The sequence below is a fragment of the Erpetoichthys calabaricus genome, chromosome 2 (genome assembly GCF_900747795.2).
Source record: "Erpetoichthys calabaricus chromosome 2, fErpCal1.3, whole genome shotgun sequence".
NCBI classification, from domain to species: domain Eukaryota; kingdom Metazoa; phylum Chordata; class Cladistia; order Polypteriformes; family Polypteridae; genus Erpetoichthys; species Erpetoichthys calabaricus.
In genome coordinates, this window is record NC_041395.2 from 146,535,004 (window position 1) to 146,554,903 (window position 19,900).

Genomic DNA, 19,900 nt, shown 5'->3' on the forward strand with positions numbered 1-19,900 from the left:
ACTTGCTGTCCATGGATTGGTTACAGAGATCTCAGGCACCTGCTGGTTTCCTACTCTTTAGAGTCCTGAAGAAACCTCCCATGTTTTAACCAAGGTCACAACTCCATGTCTCCTTTATTGGTTCCAGTTTCTCTTGTCCTATTGGAGCATGCAGCACATGCGTAAAACTTACTACCCTTTAGTGGTCTCTGCATGTGTGTCTCTGCGTGTGTGACTCTTATCTCTCCTTCCTCTGTGTGACTGCCCCTTTATTCTGCTCCCTCCTGAGGATGCTTTTCCTCCTGGCTATGTCTCCACAGTTCCTCAAATGTGTGTGTAGTTTATGTATCATCATAAAATAATACAATAATGATATAAATTCTGATTACTGTATCTTGATCCTCAGTACTCTTTCACTGTTTTTTTCATACAGTGTTTTCTTGAAGTATAAAAGTCATTTGTTCACCGATACATTGCACACTCATTTCATATCTCTTCCATCTTTAGGATTACATTCCAACTATGCCAACATTGTTTCCAAAGATCTGTGGGTTAGGCCCTTGGCTTTATTATTTTACATTCACTTCTTCTTGATACTGTATTTCCAGTACAGGCCCCAAATAACTGGGTTCTTCCAATGGCTCCCTTGCAAATCTATGAAACAACTACAGAAGTGCTACTTCCATCTCTCATGATGTTGCCTTTTTGTCTGTAGGATTTCTTCTTCATTTTTGTCTTTTGAACATCTTTAATATCAGTTAACTATTTACAATGTATTTTTGCGCCAACTAGTATATCGTCTTTTCCTATGACAACATGTCAAGGTAAACATATTGTTCCTAATAAATGGCACCTTTTTTTACTGTTGACATAGTAAAAAATAGGGATCCATAATATATGCATGTGGAGTGTTGTTTTAGGCTATTTTGAGGTTGCTGATCACAAATATGATAATATGTTTGATATCTGATTCTTTACCTGTGCTCATAGCCCTCTAAGAACCACCCCCAGAAAGTTAAAAATGACATCTTTCTAATATAAGTATGATGGGTATCATTTTAGATTACTTCAGTGTCAGTGATTACGAATATGATGTTTTGTTTGATTTTTGGCCCTTTTTAAGGACCTCTATCACAAATGTCTGTTACAACTAAGAATATTTAGACTTTAATCCTTTAAACTGAAGTGCACACGAGATTGCTGTTTCTCTTTTATAGTAAAATGGCGACAACACCCCAAGAGAAATCATTTTGCGTGCTGCAATTTGTGAAGGATGATGGATTGGAAGAGGTGGACAACAAGATTTTGCTCATTGTCCATGGCCTCCCAGGTCTCTAGACCTTACTCCCTGCGATTTTTATCTATGGGGGTACATTAAAGAAAGAGTGTTTGTTCCACCTGTGCCTGCTAATCTTCAATATTTGCGACATTGAATTGATGAAGCTATGAATTCAGTAACTAGGGACCAGTTATGTGGCAAGAAATGGTCTACTGTTTTGATGTTTGTCACGCTACACATGATGCTCATGTTAAGTGCATGCAACCTCAAGGCCCATAGGACCAAACTTTGAGCTTTCCTCTATCCAGTAATGTGCGGAAAGTGTTTCTGTTTTACACAGTTTATTTGAAATACATTTTTGAAATCTGCTCTTTCATTTTAAATAGCCCTGTATTTCAAATATTTGACTAAACTATTCTTGTCTGTCAGCCCAGTGGTGCAGTGGTAGTGCTGTTGACTCACAGAAATAAGACAAACATTCACATCCTGGGTCCTCTCTGTGTGGTGTTTGCATGTTCTCCCTGTGGGTGTCCTTGTGGTGTTCTGGTTTCCTCCCACGGTCCAAAGACATGCAGGTTATAATAATAATTCATTACATTTATATAGCAGGTGGATTGCTGTCACTAAACTGGTCCTTGTGTGGGTGTGCTTACCCTGTGATGGACTGGAACCCTGTTCCTGCTTTGTGCTCTGTGATTGTTGGGTTAGGCTCCAGCTCCCCTGTGATCCTGTCCACAATTTATGTAGGTTAGAAAATGACATGACTCTTCTTGTTTATAATGTACTTCTACCTTATGAAGTAAATCGTTTAATTTCTTATGAACATCCCAAAGTAGTGTGCCTTACACTAACTCATACTTTTTAAATTAAAACTTGAAAAACTGCTGAATTAGTTCCAATATTGTTGTTAAAATAACTTTTATATTTAAAATATTATATATAAATTATACTTATTCCACATTTATTTTAATAAAAATTGTATAAATATGTACCCCGCCTGCTATGGTAAACCCTAGTCTCGTTACCCCCTATTGAATTTTGTGAATTAAGCAACTGCTGAATTAATTATGTAAGTTTGCACAGGCATACGGTATGTTCTTATGATGCGTTCTTTTTTTGTAATTTTAGGTAAATCTAAAATAAAGGGCTGCTGCAATGAAATTCAACAAGATTAAAATATATTTAACTCATCTTTTCGATAAGAACTCCATTTTTTCTTTAAATTTTAAATCCATATTGTAACCTAGCATGGCGTCAATAACTTAAATATAAAAACTGCGTTTCCACTAAAGTGGCCTTTATGTCACAGTGCAATACCAAACAAAGTGTTCTATACGTACAGCATTCCCTTTTCCGTGCCTCCGCGCTTTCACTTTCTGCCATTAAACGCGATAGTAGTTATCCCAAACTGTCACCGGAATCGGCAAAGAGGATTAAAGTGGCGGTATAAGTTGACATTTAATTAAAGCGGAACACTCTCATTTCAAAAGTTCTCAACCCAAAGCGGTAGACGTTAGCGTAAAGTTGGCAGCGCAAGAGAAAGCGCCCGAATGTGCTAATTCCGCTTGTGTTGCACGATCCTGTGTGGGTCCAGGAAGCGGGAGCCGCGTTTTTGTTTGGTGCCCCGCGCTTGCACACACACAGGTGCCAGCAGGTTCCAGCCCGGTGGCACTCGGCAAGCAGTTGGCACTAACGCGGTTGTTGCTCTCACTGCACGCCGCTGCCATCGGTGGATCTGGCGGTAGGCAGTGCGCATGAGCAGGAACAGGAACAGACTGTGAAGTCGAGGAGAGTCTTGTCAATTATAGACAAACATGGTAAGTGAAAAATATAGCCGTCGTTCTCTTTCTTTCTAGAATGTACTCATGGAACATGCCTTTCAAAGTAAGGGACGGGAAGAAAGAACACAAATATAAACGTGCATGTTTTAGCGTAATTCAAGAGGGGTAAAGGTTTGTTATAGAGAAAAAAATAAAATAAAAAAGAGTGCTCGGTTTAAATTCATTGTTGGCAACTGTAACACTAAAGGCTGAAGATGCCGGTTTCCCCCCTTTCCTCAAAGCCCAGCCTGCTAGAGACGAATGAGTCGCTGCGGGCGGTAGCACTCGAGAGTCGGTGATTCGCGAGGCCTAGTCGTATAGACTGTCGTTGTTTAGGGCTTACATTTTTACTGTATGAGAAGCAGTATTGAAACCGAATAATTTGCGATGCAGCTGCATGTTTCGATAAAATAAGGAGAGCGTGACTGATGTCAGTGCCTTTTGATGTTTCCTTTTATTCATACAGGGGAAGGGGGGTTATAATAACGGTGGAGTGCCGGGTCTGACGAGATGTGACAACATTACATTGGGTTGGGTCTGAAGTGAACAGAAATCTACGTGATGTATGCGAGATCTGCTTTGCAACTGTACCCTATTTTCGTTAAAACGTGGTGGCGAAAGATGATCACAATACCAATTGCACACAGGGAAGTTGCGCCGCAAAAACTTTTGCCAGGCTTGACAAATCCTGGCGGTCGCCTCAAACTCTCAAAGCTGTCATTTCTCTCACGTCGCCTAGCCTTTGTAAAAGCGAAAGTCTTTTTTTGGATGTATAACAATTATTCGTTCAATTTAAACGGTTCCTTTTTACTCATTTCTTGATGCATTGCCAAAACGGAACTATTTTATAGTTTAGTAAAAGATCTGTCGGAATATTTTTAAAGATACTGTTGTTTTACCTTAGGGAACTGAATGCATATAACAACAATAATTACCAGGACACGTATGCGTATTCACGGTTTGTATAATGATTTAGGACAGGTTAAAAAGCAGCTTTAGAAATATCAGGAATAGCAGAAATGGCCAGACGAGGTGCTGAAATCGCGTACAGCATCTACTAAGGGTTTGCTCCTTTATTCTTACCTGAAAAGCATGCATAATGTAGACTTAGAGTGAGCTTTTTGGTCACATTTTGCTTTGTGAAATGTGTACAGGTTATGCCGAAAAACATTGAAATGCTGTGCAATGATCGTTTGGCTGTGCTTTAAAGAAGACGCATTAAATACTATTTGTACTTTTTTTCTTATAAATTTTAATCCTTGTTTGCTCTGGCTAGATGTAGGGTAGATAGGTATTAGTTAAACTATTTTGCATGGTTTGCTCACTCACGCTAAAGTTGTAAAGTTGTATGATTTTCCTGGAGGGAAGGAATTGATAAATTAATGTGCTTGTAGAATAGTATAGTAGAAGTGAAGACCACCAGAAAGATTAAATTAAACACATTCATTAATACAGTTTTGAAGATGTAACTACAACAAGGTTTAAATATTGTTAGTGAAATACTGTAATAAAGAACTTTTTTCCTTGAGAAGAAGAGTGTGTAGCTTAATATTTGGGCAAAGATTATTTCCTAACATAGCTTGGTTCAGTGTCAACCAGATTCCTGTCCTGAGAAGGTTAAGAATTTTTCTGTTCATATAGAAGACAATACGGAATGTAAATGTAATAATCACTAGCACTTCAACCTAGGTTAACCTGCTTTTTCGCAGTCTGCTTACTGAAGTGAAAAGTGGGCTAACTTGAAGCAGAGGCTGTGATTGTTGTCAAAAATATGGTCACACACAAGCTGCACACTAAACTTGGACATGAGTGTCGCTTGATATTACAGCCCATTTCACTTACTGATTTCTAATAATTATTTTTAAGAATTCTTGTGCTACTGGTCATGTCTTGTCATCAGTAGGGCACATGTAACAAAACAGTATGTCGAAAGTGTCAGTTTACTCAGTGGCAGTCCTTTACCATCACCATGAGATTTCAAAACTAAAAGAAAAAATCCCTCTCATCTTCTTGGGCATAGTAGAGAAGGCACAGTTTTTAAAGAGAACCAGATTTTTACACAAAAGTTTATTTGTGTGTGTTAGAGGTCCTCTGTGAGTTGACTTCGAAATATGTGCTTTTACGTCAATTACTTTTACATCCTCAGAAGTGTGAAAAATGTATTTTTGTTTATTTTAGTAGCAAATTTTGATGAAACATTTGTTTTGCCTAACGATTCTCAACATTGTTAATTATGTTCTGTTGATATCAAAGTATGCAATTAATAATATGAAATGTTTCTTCAATAGCTTGATAGGTAGATTTAGTTTGTTAACTTTAAAGATATCTTTGCTGCCTCAGAAATGATAAGGTGTTTGCTAAAGCTTTTTTTTAAAAAAAAAAAAAAAAAAAATTTGATCACATAAATTTGGGGTCATTTTTCGGAAATGTAAATAAATGTTAATGGACATTGTGGACACAATGTATGCAAATTCTACAGTTTCCTTGTGGAATCTATGCACTTCACCACAAAGTGTTTTTGTTTTTACACAAATCTCAGTTTAAAATATACAAGTAAATGTATTTTAAAAATTGAAAGTCTGCATTTCTCTTAGGAATTTTGCAAAGCACTGTAGTGGCAACAAATTTATAGTGAATTACTTCCTATGTGGCACTTAGTAAATCTGAACATCCTTATTTTTTATCTCACTATTATAAAAGAAAGTCTTAAGACGAGACTAGTTCCAAGAGATTTTTTCAAGTCCTGCTCTCCTCTCAACTATTTACAGTTAACGGCCCACCCCCACGGTCCTCTCACCTCTCATTCGTGTGAATGCTTTTTGTTAGACACAGTTCCTGCGCTCTCAGCTCGTATAAATTTTTACGTTTTCCTCATTTTAAGTTCCCAATAAAAGAAGACTTATGTCCAAATCTTACTGAAGAATTTTATCCCGACGGGTTATCAACAGAAGAAATAAGTACACGGGCAGTCCTAGCACAGAGAAACGATGAAGTCAAACAAATTAACGCGAAAATTGTCAATCAGTTACCAGGCAGATTGGTTAAATGTGTATCAGTAGACTATGCTGAAACAGTTGGTGGTGATGGTGCATAAGATGAAAACATCAACTTACAATATCCCATAGAATATCTACAACCGTTAACACTGTCCAATCTTCCACCGGCCAAATTACTGTTGAAAGAAGGATGTATCGTAATGTTATTGTGTAATTTATGTCTGAGTGATGGGCTATGCAATAGGACAAGATTAGTTGTATTCAAAATTGGTCAAACAATTCTGACATGTAAAATTTTACCAGGCGACAAGAAAGGTAATGTAGTACATCTTCCATGGATAATATTAGACACCAAATGAGATGTTGATATGCCATTCGTATTAAAACGTTTACAGTTTCCCGTTAGAATAGCTTTTGCTATGGCATTTAACAAATCATAGGGACAAACATTCGAAAAAGTTGGTTTATTTATTAGAAAGAAACGATATTCACTCACAGGCAGTTATATGTTGCGTTGTCTCGATGTAACTCCAAACACGGAATCAAAATTCATTGCCATATTGACGAAAAGTTAATTTCAAATATTGTTTTTACTGAAGTTTTACAGTTAAAGTGTACGTTTAAAAGTATTTGTGTGTTAATTTCAAAGCCAAACAGAATTAAAACGTATAACGCAACAAATACCTCTAACACAACATGAAACAGCGCCCGCACGGGGGTTGGCGAACGAAGCGAGCAGGGGACAGAGCCCCCTAGTCTTGTTAATTTTTCAAATTTTGTTCTTCATGCTAGTTTTAGTCTTAACTTTTTTCAATGTTTTACTGTCTTTTCTTTAAAGTTTTATACATTTTTTTTTGTTGTTGTTGAATTGATTTTGTTTCATTTGTCAAGCTGGCCCATAACACTGAAGATAAAAAGTATTTTTTATAAATTCCCTGCTTTAAATATAAAATATATGAATAAAGTCTAGTTTTTAAATATTGTATTTGTAAGGCAGCTGCAGTTACATACAGTATATACTGTGTGAAGCCCAGGGGCAAGCACAGCTGCCCTAACCTGATATGATGGACAGGACACGACTTTGCCACACAGACCATTTTATTTACAGTTGGGGAGTGCTTTTCTTTCGCTCCCCTCGGCACAATACAGTCCAAAGCACTGATAATCAACACAGTCCTTTTCTTTTCCTTTCCTTCTTCTTCCTCCTCCTCTTCCTCCACTCCTCTCCCGGCAAGCTCCGTCTACCTCCTCCTGACTGTGGCTCCTCGAATAGAGTGAGGCAGCCTCTTTTATTCAGCACCTGGGAGTGCTGCAGGTGGTTCATCGGGATTGCTTGGAATCACTCCCAGGTGTGGTGCAAATCCTCTATAGGGCTATGCAGCTCCCCCTTTTGGCCCCCAGGGAACCCAACAGCACTGCACCAAACTGTAGCTCCCAGTGTGCCCTGTGGGCATCCCTGGTGCCACAGCTGCCCAGGAAGTTTGTCCTCGATGGCTACCCTCTAGCGTCCCAGGGGAGGGATTTCCTCAGTGATGCTCTCTTCCCTGGTCCTTCTTTTCTATTGGTGTCCCGGCCGGGAAATGGACGATGGAATAATGGTTTAAGTTATATACAGTGGAACCTCGGTTCATGAATGTCTCGGAACACGTACAAATCGGTTTATGACCAAAAAGTTCGCAAAACTTTTGTATCTGTTCACGACCACACACTCGGTATACGAACAAGCCAGTTTCCCTTTCAGTTTGTACGTGTTCAGTCTCTCCCTGTGCATTTCCTGTGCAGCGAGCAAGAGAGAGAGAGAGAGAGAGAGTGCGACACACACACACGAGAGAGAGAGAGACTCACACACACACACACAGGCAGCGCGAGAGAGAGAGACACACACACAGGCAGCGCAAGAGAGACACGCACACACACACACACAGAGGCAGCGAGAGAGAGAGAGACACACACAGACAGGCAGCGCGAGCGACACACACACACACACACACACACACAGGCAGCGTGAGAGAGAGAGAGAGACACACACACACACAGGCAGCGTGAGAAAGAGAGAGACACACACACACACACAGCGCGCGAGAGACACACACACACACACACACACACAGGCAGCGCGCGCGCGAGAGAGAGACACACACACAGGCAGCGCAAGAGAGACACACACACTCAGGCAGCACGAGAGAGAGACACACACACACTCAGGCAGCGCGAGAGAGAGACACACACACTCGGACAGCGCGAGAGAGACACACACACACACACAGGCAGCGCGAGAGAGACACACACACACACACAGGCAGCGCGAGAGAAACACACACACAGGCAGTGCGAGAGAGAGATGCACACACAGGCAGCGTCAGTGTTATGCAGTGTTTTTGCATTTAGTTTACTATTACGCTGTGCATTCTATGGTTTAATTAACTATATTTGTGCTTAAAAACTTAAAAAATATATATATTTACATACAGTTCGTATGGTCTGGAACGGATTAATTGTATTTACATACAATCCTATGGGGGAAATTACTTCGGTTCACGACCAAATCGGGTTACGACCAGAGTTTTGGAACGAATTATGGTCGTGAACCGAGGTTCCACTGTAGTTGTGTTTCCTTAATGTTTATATACAATTGATGTTTTCATGTTGCTATGTACACTGATCCTGGAAGCTGTGGGAATCAGACTAGAACTTTTTTCTTGCAAAAAAGTCGCAACTCCACATTTAGAGGTTGCGTATCTGAGAATGGTTTCCATATATGCATTTAAATGCTAAATTCTTGTTGCTGCTGCTGCAGCAGTTACATATACAGAATTAGTCTTTGCCCATTTTCAAATTCAAATACTTAGCTTATAAGGCTTGTATGAATTATTTCCTACTACTTCTCATTCAAGATGGGTTAAAATCTGAGTAATTAGCATATACCTCATTTTTTTTTTTTTTTTGTTTAATACTTTTTTGTCCATTTGGTCTGGTATAGTAATACACACCTGATCTCTTTCTTTCACAGTGGCCTTCTCCTCTTTGGATAGAGCCACCCATTTTTGCCACTTGACATAAGCATTGCTCGTTGACCTGACCACTGCTATAGTTGAAGTGTTTTGCTGGGAAAGTGCAGCGGTGCTTGCTACAGTGTTTGCTACCGTATTAGCCTGGTGTAGTGACTGTAGTGGTGTCTTGGCATTGGTTTCCAGATGTGTGTGATGATTTATCATTATTTTCACTCATCCATTGTCCACCTTACTGTTGAATGTCTTCAGTGTTTTTTTTTTGATGTGCTGACTGGTGTCTTTCTGTGTTGTAGTACGTATATCAAGATTTGTTAAAGGAATGTTCCCTCTTCAACATGTTAAACACACATTTAGTGGTTAGCTCAGAATAGCCCTATTTTATTCAGGTATGGGCTCATCGAAATGTTGAAAGTATGTCACAGTGTTATATTGCTATAAGGCAGCCAATAAAACGTAAACTCTTTGGTTGATGAAAACCACAGCTAAAAAGTATTTGAATTGAATTCAAAATAATATTTTTGAGATTAAATCACAGATTAATCTGAATAACTCATTCAAGGTAACCAAAAGAAAATGGTATCCTACCCATAGTGCTCTTCTGTGTTTTGAATTTTTTCTGTGTTACTGTTGAAAAGAGTTAATACATGTACATGAAATCACTAAAAAATTGTTGAATTTAACTTCAGTTCTTGTTTACATGTACAATGTTGGTTAAATCAATTTGTGTAAAGGTAATTATTTAATTGAAATTTTGTTTTTAAAATAATTTAATTATAAAGCTAGCTATTTTAGGTAAAAGTGTAGTTTGTATATTTGGTTTATTGATGTTATTGACAAGGTCAGAAAAAGGCAGCTCTTTTGTTCTAATAACATTTAATTTGTCTGTTTACAGAACAAGCTGAAGTCCTCTCAAAAGGATAAAGTTCGCCAATTTATGATCTTCACACAATCTAGTGAAAAGACTGCAGTGAGCTGTTTATCTCAGAATGACTGGAAATTAGATGTTGCTACAGACAATTTTTTCCAAAATCCAGAACTTTATATTCGGGAAAACCTTAAAGGAACATTGGACAGAAAAAGGTTAGAACAGCTCTACAATAGATACAGAGGTAAGCTGAATTCCTTTGGTGGCTAAATGTTTTCTTTTATGGACCAGATGGTGCAAAAAAAGTGTTGCATAAATCATTATCTGTTTATCATTTCTGATGTTAAATTGCAGCATTTCCTTTATTTGAATTGTTGGAGATGTGACTGTTAATGTATATGTTCAAGACTGTGTGTGTCATTTATTAGATATGTAACCATTTATGTATTTGTTCCACACCACATACAGTACTAGTATGTAAAATCACACTGCATACTAAGCCATCATTTTTTGATACTACACCTTGAGTGATGGGTAACAAATAACCTCACAGATCTTAATTGCCAAATTTATTGTAATACTGTAAACACTACTTTTGAAAAGCTTGACTATAAACGTATTGTGTATGTCTTGTATTTTAGCAAGGCTTTAAGTGTGCTGCACTAAATTCCTTCTGTGTGGTTTGCATTGCTATCAGTATTTCTTCATTGCTGCTTGCTTAAATGTTAGACGTACAGTAGTTACTGTCAATTTCTACTTTTTTGTTTTCATGTCTCAGTCTGTCTTCTCAAACAATCAATTAGTCCTGATGTGCTATATCTTACAAGCAGTTTTCATGTTACAGTCAATGAGAAAAAGAGCAGTACAGATGATTTGAACAGTAAAGTTGGAGAATATATATTACTGCTGCTTCTGTATCAGGAAACAAGGAGATTATAACATAGTAAGGAGTACAGCAGTTTAAAAAAGGTGATGATACTTTACAGAAAACATAATTTAGAAAAGCCACATTTATTTTTATGACTCAAATGGATTTTTGTGCATCTCCATAGTTCCAAAGTAGCCCCGGAACAAATCACTTCAGTGTAACAGTAGCAAAGCAAGTGACTGAACATTTTATTAATATGTAATCCAGTGGCTACAGGTGATCAGTAGTGTGTTAAAATTAAGTCTTACGCATTGGTATTGGAACTTACTGAGTAGGACCTTCTTGCTAATGAAAACCACACTGTTTGTCAGCTGTCTTTCTACCTATTGTAGAAATTCAGGAGATATATCTCTTGTAACACTCGTTTACTTCAAATTTTTATTGCCATGGGTATTAAAGCTCAAATTTGTAGTACCCCTACTCCTTGAAAGTTTTATTTATTTATTTAGATATTGTGAGCGTTTTTGAAAATCTAGTAAACATGTAGAACAAAGCATAAGCAATACATTTTAAAATAATAAAGTGTCAAATCCCTCTGCCAACACCCCATCCATCATACCTTGATATGAACCAAATATAGTCATTGGGAGTTTTGGAGCTAGAGATGCCTGAACAATCCAGAGTTAGAGGCGCAACATACTGCAGACCTCAGAGGAGAATAAAAAAAATGAGCACATTAAAGATGAGAATGAGAAATCAAGGATTAAGATCATGATGTTGATCATCTGCCATCCATCTCTAGAGTACATGCCCAGCAGATTGCCACTTCTTAGAATTGGAGTAGGTGTTCGATCATCTAAGTCACCGAAGGTTCAAGTAGAAATAAATTACAGAATAAAGCTTTCCAAAGAGTTAGGGATATAGTCTGAAAATATCCAGTGAGAGGTTAATGCTGATTTTGCAGTAGACGTGCCTCTGGAAGATAGACTAGAGATGGCAGATCAGAGTGCAGATACAAAGAGGGTAGCCTCAGAACATATGATGAAATGTTCCTGAGGTATTGATGGCATTTGGAATCTACAGACAACACCCATTGTGTAATATTTGCAGGGAAGTTAAGATATAAATAATGTACATATGGTTTGTTTATTAATTGGGAGGCTTTAAAAATAAAGATGTTTTTAAAAACATGTCCATGTAATTATGGAACTGAATGAAGGTCTTCCTGCCAAACTAAAAATATGTGTAAGGGGCAGGTGGATGCCTTACAGAGAACTGCATACAAATCTGCTTCCAGGTTCAGTGTTGGAGATGCAGAGTGATTTATGGACCTTGCAACGATTTATAAGTATAATAGCTTATGTGATATTATTTTGTAGAGTTATTTCAAACACCCATCTCTATTTTAAACATTTCATAAACAATCAGTATTAGGGATTAATTGTTCAATTAAGTTATTGACAATAGTGTACTCAAATTTTGAATCATTAAGTGAAAGCCAGTTAATTGTAAAGTGGATTTGCTTGTACATTGAGATCAGATCAGGACTCTTAGTGTGGCCAATCTGTAAACTCACCCTAGTTTACAGGCCTAGATGCTTGAACCCAGTAGTTAAAAGCATTTCTAATTGTAACAATTTTGTGGAAAAGGCAGGGTCTTCCCCCAATGCATTTTATAAGAGTACAATAGTAATAATATTTTATTTATATAGCCCCTTTCTTCCACAGATACCACCTCAGAAAGTTGGGTGCAATAGCACAACTCCTTTTGGTAGCAGTGCAGATAAATCTTTGAACAGTCAATGTGTAATTTTCAGAGACAACTGTGTTAATTTTTGAACAATATGTGAAAGTGATACATGGGTGTTAACCGTATTCTCATATAGCAGTGGTGTGGCAATATATTACAATGAGGTATACAAACACTATATTCAGAAAGACCTTCTGTGTGTTCCTGTGACATGTAAACATGTGAAAAAGGTTTTCTTGCTTGTCAGAAAATGTAAATGTTTTATGAAATAGTCTGATTATAATATGCAAGAACCAGTTTTGCACTTGTTCTTGGAAACTACAGTGCAAATCAGCCATAAAAATATATAAATATACCTACAAACTTAGTCTTCCTTTCAAATCCTCAACCTACCCTGTCCTTAATATAAGCCTTTCCAGTGACTGATCAGTTTCCTAATGAGAGTAGCTATTTAACTACTAAAATGTCAATGTACGTGTGTTTTTCATCTATGATTATAAGTTTTTTTTGGAGGATGGGATAAAACTAGTGGGAAAATCGGCCACTTTTTGTAGTACAATGCTTGTTGCAAGTACTTGGTGAGCATTATTTGTTTAAGATCAACATCCAGAACTTTATGTAAATGCAAAATAGAACAGTAAAAGTATAATTCAATTTCCATTATAATATTCACCAGTAAATGTTACTATGTTAGTGTTAAAGAGATGTCAGTTTGCCATATTCATAATTAATCGGCTGTCTTTACTGTATGTATGGATATCTTTGAGATCAATCTTAAATACTTCAGACTGCACTTTGAAACTCTGTTAGTGTTACTCAAATGCTATGACCTGAGGAAGAAGATACTTCTGTTTGTTATTTTAAAATATTATAATTTGATTTCTTTTCATTGATTATTCCAGGAGCGCTCAATTTTGGTCTTGTAGACCCTCAGTTGCTGTAGGTTTTTACATCAGCCAAATTCTGCTTTTAATTTGATTCTGTTTGAATTATTCATGCAGTTATTTCTTTGTTTATATCAGTTTTTACTGTGCCATTTTAAATACTTTCCCACTAGAAACAAGTGTGCATGTCCAGTTTTGCACTTAAAATATTGAAATGACAATACTTCCCCTCTGCATTTTATTCAGTTGAAAATCTACTCTGCCATCGATAGGTGGCGAAATGACTTGCCATCAGTAAGTATACTGCAAGGAGCACTAGTAAAAATGAGCATAAAATATCATTATAGAAATGAATAAACAAAACACAGAGAATTGTTGATAGATATTTTTTCAAAAAAATCAATCTATGCCATATACTGTATTCACCACTGAGTAAGAAGCTGCAGCAAATTGTTAAACATGTAAGGGAAAATAGCTGTCACCTTCAGTTTGAATGGCTCGAACAGAACAGTTGGGTTATTGTTGATGGTCCAATCAATAAGATTATTTGCAGAATATGTCAAAATAAAAAAATAAGACCAGTCCATACACTGAGGGTTGCAATTATTTTAGAATGACTACTTTCACCGTGAAATCTAAAGATCACCAAAATTCCCCAATAGAGAGAAACTTTGAAAAGATTATGCAGAGTCCTTCAAATGGGTGTGAATTTAAGCAAAGAATTTATTGAGAAAGCTCATAAAGCTGTGTATATGATTTCGAAAAAAGATATTTTTAATTTAAAGTACAAATCTTTTATAGACCTATTGATTTTTCAGAGTGAAATGCCCTAACACTCATACTACCAAAGGTACTGATGGTTACATCATATGTAATGTTTATTTAAAATTTGAAATGCACCTTCCAAAATCATGAAAGACACAATTAACCAGAAGTTTTAATTGCAGGACTGTAGTTGTATCTGTAGCTGCTGGTGAAAACATAGTCATAGATATTCCTCAACAGAAATCTGTGCTTCTACATTCATGACATAATACGAATAATTGCAGCAGCCATCTTCCTGCAATGTACAGAGCTAATGTGTGAGAGTACAGAGGCTATGGTCCAAGCAGTAAGGGGAATTCTGCATGAGGAGAATAAGTTTTTGGGTTTGGGAATGACTGAGCATGAGTGAGTTTTATTAAACAAATGATTGTAATCACATTAGCCTGTATCTTATTTGACCTAAACAGTACATTTCTAAATAAATAAACTTATTTTGCAAATGTGTAGCACAAGTGCTTGCAAGTCAGGCTATTGTCAGCAAGAATAATCCAGATTTGCTCTTGTTGTCCACAATTATTCAACAATCATATTTATTTTACATACAGAGATCAAACAGAAGTCTGATGTGCATATTAATTTTAAACAAATGCATTTCTCAATTTGTTTTTCCTTGAAAGTTTCTTCTTCTTAAAATTGATTGAATTATTACTACTACTGGGTAATATCAGGTTTTAAGATAGCAATGGCAAGTAGGCTGAAGGAAGAATTCTTCACAGAAAATATACACTGCATTCATTTGACTTTGCCCTCATTGCAAATCAAATGGAAAATAGAGTACCTCACATGAGGAGATTTCAGTAAATAATAAGTATATTAAACTATTATTTCAGGTATTCTGTTGTGCATGTAGCAAAACATGAAAGAGACATTTTCTCAGCCTTTTATCCGTTTGACTTGATAAGTTTTAAATACTGTATATTAAGTTTATTTTCCAGTGTACATGATACAATGAAATTCATATTTACGAGTGTCCTCAGAATAGTGACAGTGATATAAGAATACATACAATATTAAAACTGTATTTGTTCAATTAATGGTGACAATTTTTAATGTTTTGAGATAATGAAACTGATTTTTGTCAATCTGTCTCTGTAAGAGTTTACTTGTACTTGTACTTGTAACAATATATTAAACTGTTGTTAATAGGTCCTGAATAGTTAATTTAACATTATGAAGTATTGTTTTCAAATCAACACTTTCACTCATATGGGCTAAAAGGAATAGATTTTTAAACAGATTGTTTTATTGCTTTCTTAAAGTGGCCCCCTTGTGGAGAAAATTGACTCCATAAAAATACTAAAGTGAGGCAAAAATGAAACCTCAAAATTCATTCAACATCAAACATTGTATCTTCTTTGCATCAGTTTAAAATCATTTTTCTGATATTGCTTATTTTAAGATATCTAAATTATTGCTTGCTGATGATTAGTAATTTAGTGTAAATGACAGTTGACTAGCTTTTCTTGTATGGTATTCATAATCATTTTCATCTGTGTCAGCTATTTACCTGTCATTAAAAGGCATATTTTCTAATTACTCCTTCTACGTACTGTAAATTTCTTTTTTTGAATAGCTGTCCCTTTTCTGTGGTCAGAAATTCACTTCAATATGTGGTTTGAATTTATTCAATTCCTAAAGTGGATAAAGGGTTTTACAAAATGAGTGGATATATTTTAATATCAAAAGTGTCTTTTTCATTTTACATTTGTACAAGTCATTTTTGTGTGAAATTTTCTCTCTAAATTTTATTTAAACAGCTGCCATTAATATAGCAGACTTATGCAAATGACAAGCAATACTAAAGGGAACCAGTTGTATCACAATAATTTCCACCTTTTTAATTGTTAGCAAGAAATGGATTAAAGAACCAAGGTATTTAAAAATAAGTAAGAAAACAACATATACACATACTTGTTAAATTCATGTAAGAAATAAATATGCCTTGAAGTAAATAAGCCCTGATGTGAAATTTTTAGTGAACATGATATTGTAAATTTATAAGTGAAATAATATGTTTAATTCAGATAAAAGTCCATGTTTAAAAACAGAAATTGGCAGCAATGAAAATTTACAAAAATACCCCACTCCCCATATTTACTGTCTTGAACCAGAGGCATTTCTACAATGATCATGCAAAGAAATTTGATCCTAAATTCTATGTGGACTACATATCAAACTTGAAGTGGACTTTCAAATGTAATTACATATATGCATATTAAAAGTGTGTCTACAAGCTGCTTGTTATGCACATTGGCAGGTAGGCTACTGCTCACTCAGTGTTTTTCAGTTGGGAGACTTATACATAGTAAAGCAAAATTTATGCAAATGCAAAAAGATAAGTAGACAAATATAACAACAATACATGAGATTTAGCTAATATCAGGTGTCAGAACCTTAAAGCAATAAGACTAAATTGGGCAACCAAAATTTAAATGTATTCACATATTGATATAAGTCAGTAGAAGAGCAATGCAGAATGACGAATCAGAGCATGCAATAGAAGTACTGTTTAATTACATTTAAACACAAACTTGCACAATGATACAATGCATTGAGTTTGCTGTGGGCTATTATGAAGCACAAACTGTTTCTCATTATTTCAGATATTGTTTGCTTAAAATGTAACATTAACCTCAATGGTCTAGCATCTTTAATCACCAGTTAGGGTGGTGTGTTTACTTTATATATGGTGTGGAAGCCGGCCCAGACACAGACAGACGGACGTCACTGGTTTACCCACAACACATTTATTTACAGCTATATACAACACAGTGCACCCCAAAACCTCCAAAAGTCCCCAAAGTCCAGGCCAACTCGAATGCCTTTCTCTCCTTCAGGCCGCCTCCTTGCCTCTCCTCCCGAGCTCTGTCCTTCTCCCACTCCCGACTCAAGCCAACGAACGGAGGGAGGCGGCCCCTTTTTATAATCACCTGGAGGTGCTTCAGGTGCTTCCCAGCAATCTTCCACCGGCACTCCCCAGTGTGGTGGAAGTGTCGGCTGCGCACCCGGAAGCACTCCGGGTGTCCACGCTTTTCTTCCCCCCAGCACTTCTGGGTGTGGCGGAAGTGCTGAGGTCCAGGGCTCCAAAGGCATTGGTGCGTCCCCTGGCGGTGACCACGGGCTCCTACAGTGTTGAACTTCCAAGCTCTGTACCCGTGGTCCCCATAGGTACCAGGGTGGTTGCCCCCATGTGGTCTGGGGAAGGCGCAAGCCCTCTTCTGATCCTCTGGGGTGTCCTGGCCGGGTCACCCCCCCCAGCCACCTGCGACAATGGAAAAAAATATTTGAAGAGTAGTGAGCCATGGCTGCACTTGCTCCACTAGAGGATTTCACCAGTGGCATGTTGCACAGAGAGTGCACTTTTAGAGGCTGGTTAGACTTCTTCGCTCATGATGATGTATGGCTCATAAGCCACATTTGGCTACCAGTTGCAATCCTTGTGGATCTCTGCCAGCAGCAGCTCTGCAACATTGAAGGGTCAGCTATGCAGTTCAGCTATTTCAGTGAAGATACAGATGTTCTCTGTACATGGATTCCTTGTAGCAGGGATCATTAAGAAACAACTTATAGACAGATTGGGTGTATTTCAGACTATTCTTAGTAAAACCTTGCCTATTGTCATGAAGGCATTTCATTAGTTTTTCCTATGATGAGAAAGATCAAGGTCCTGTTAATAGTAGATGTGAGCAGAAGATGGATTCCCCAAAATTGACCAGTGTAGTGCAGTACAGTAATCCCTCCTCCATCGCGGGGGTTGCGTTCCAGAACCCCCCGCGAAAGGTAAAAATCCGCGAAGTAGAAACCATATGTTCATATGGTTCTTTTTATATATTTTAAGCCCTTATAAACTCTCCCACACTATTATAAACATTTCCTGCACAATTATACAGCATAAACCCTTTGTATTCTCTTAGATATTAGGTAAGATTCGTTGAAATTATGTATGTAAACACAGTTTATATATAGTAAAACCTAAATATTATTTTAAAGATATCGAGCGTCTCCGATATCACATATGTTACAGCTATTACGACAGACAGGCCACCAGCAGTAAATACGTACAATGCAAGAAAAATTGTATACAGTAAAATGTGTGTACAGTGACACTAAACTATGTAGATGTAATAAGTACGTAGATAATTAATTATGGTTACTCACCAACAATGACACGACGACTTGTCCGATAACGATGAGTTTAATTTTACTGCACAACAAAGGAGAGCGTTACAGCTCTTCTAAAGGAGCCTCTTCAGGCGATTGTGTAGCATCACCGTTGTTCTTATTCCGGCAGTCTTCAATCCAAATCCCTAAAGCAGATTCCATCCAGACTACTGCCTTATCACGTCCACTTGCAACTCGTTTTGCGCCCTGGTTAAAGTACACTGCGGCTGTAGATCTTATATGCTTTTCCTCCTTTTTAAATAAAAAGAATCATGGACTCATGTAGTAATGGTGTCCTGCAGCGGTGTAGCTGTTCCCTTCCTTCAACATATCCAAAACTTTTACCTTTTCTGCAATCATTTGCATCTTCTGTTGGCGCTTGGACACGGCCCCTGAAGCAGTAGCAGGAGCACGTTAATGCTGAATGAGTGAGATGAGACTTCCTGGTTAATGCAGCACTCCGTCGCTGAGCCAATCAGCACACAGGAACTTTAACTGTGTGCTCTGATTAGGTAGCTTCTCAGTCATCCGCCAATAGCGTCCCTTGTATGAAATCAACTGGGCAGACCAACTGAGGAAGCATGTACCAGAAGTAAAAAGACCCATTGTCCGCAGAAACCTGCGAAGCAGCGAAAAATCTGTGTTATATATTTAGATATGCTTACATATAAAATCTGCAATAGAGTGAAGCCGTGAAAGTCGAAGCGCGATGTAGCGAGGGATTACTGTACACATTTTGCAAAATGAGTACCATCAGTGAATGAACACACTTTATGTGAATAGGAAACACCAGCTTTCAATCAACATTTAAATTATCACCCCAATCGCTGGCCTTTTCAAAAGTTAATCATACCAAATAAAGATATTTGAGAGAGTTATTAGGGTTGAGACAACTTGCTCATTCATATTTGCACAAGTTTAAGGTCATTTCTGATTTTTTAAAGAAGCCATTAGTGAATAGGATTTATGAACACTTACTCATGTGTACAAGTATTTTACAAATCATTTATGGAAACCTTTAGTAAATAATCATCCATATAAATTTAAGATCATTCTACACACACCTTTATAGACGAGACCCCACATCTGATTATGTCTTGATTATTTTTCACCCAGAAAATTTTATGTTGAGGGCATATGATCATAGTGTGTAGCATGCTGATTATAGCAACACAATAACATTTTCATCCTTCAGTTTATCCAGTATTTCAACAAAGTATAAAGTTTGACCATGATAGTCAGAAATTAAAAGGGCTATCAATCCATCCAACTCCGGCTATTAAAAGTGAACTAAAACAGTGTTTATGCATTATCTAGCATCTAAGCCATGATTAATCCATGTATGCTGGGAGACCTTAGAGTATGTGGATATAAGTTCTTAGATGTCTGTGGAATTAATTACTTTTGCCACACTACATTTTTCACTTTTCAACAGCTTAAGTATTTCTTTGTCATTGCAAACT

The 19,900-nt window shown here is 37.2% G+C and overlaps 1 protein-coding gene across 1 annotated transcript in view; it reads left to right on the forward strand.

The window, feature by feature from the left end:
* Positions 1–2,874: 2,874 nt before the first annotated feature.
* The window catches only part of dcun1d1 (DCN1, defective in cullin neddylation 1, domain containing 1 (S. cerevisiae)), a 33,656-nt gene continuing 16,630 nt past the window's right edge, over positions 2,875–19,900 (forward strand). Inside the window, exons 1-2 of the mRNA XM_028794608.2 lie at positions 2,875–3,075; positions 9,978–10,194. Of these exons, the coding sequence (XP_028650441.1) occupies positions 3,073–3,075; positions 9,978–10,194 (220 nt within the window). The 5' untranslated portion in view covers positions 2,875–3,072. The remainder of the gene's footprint in view (positions 3,076–9,977; positions 10,195–19,900) is intronic.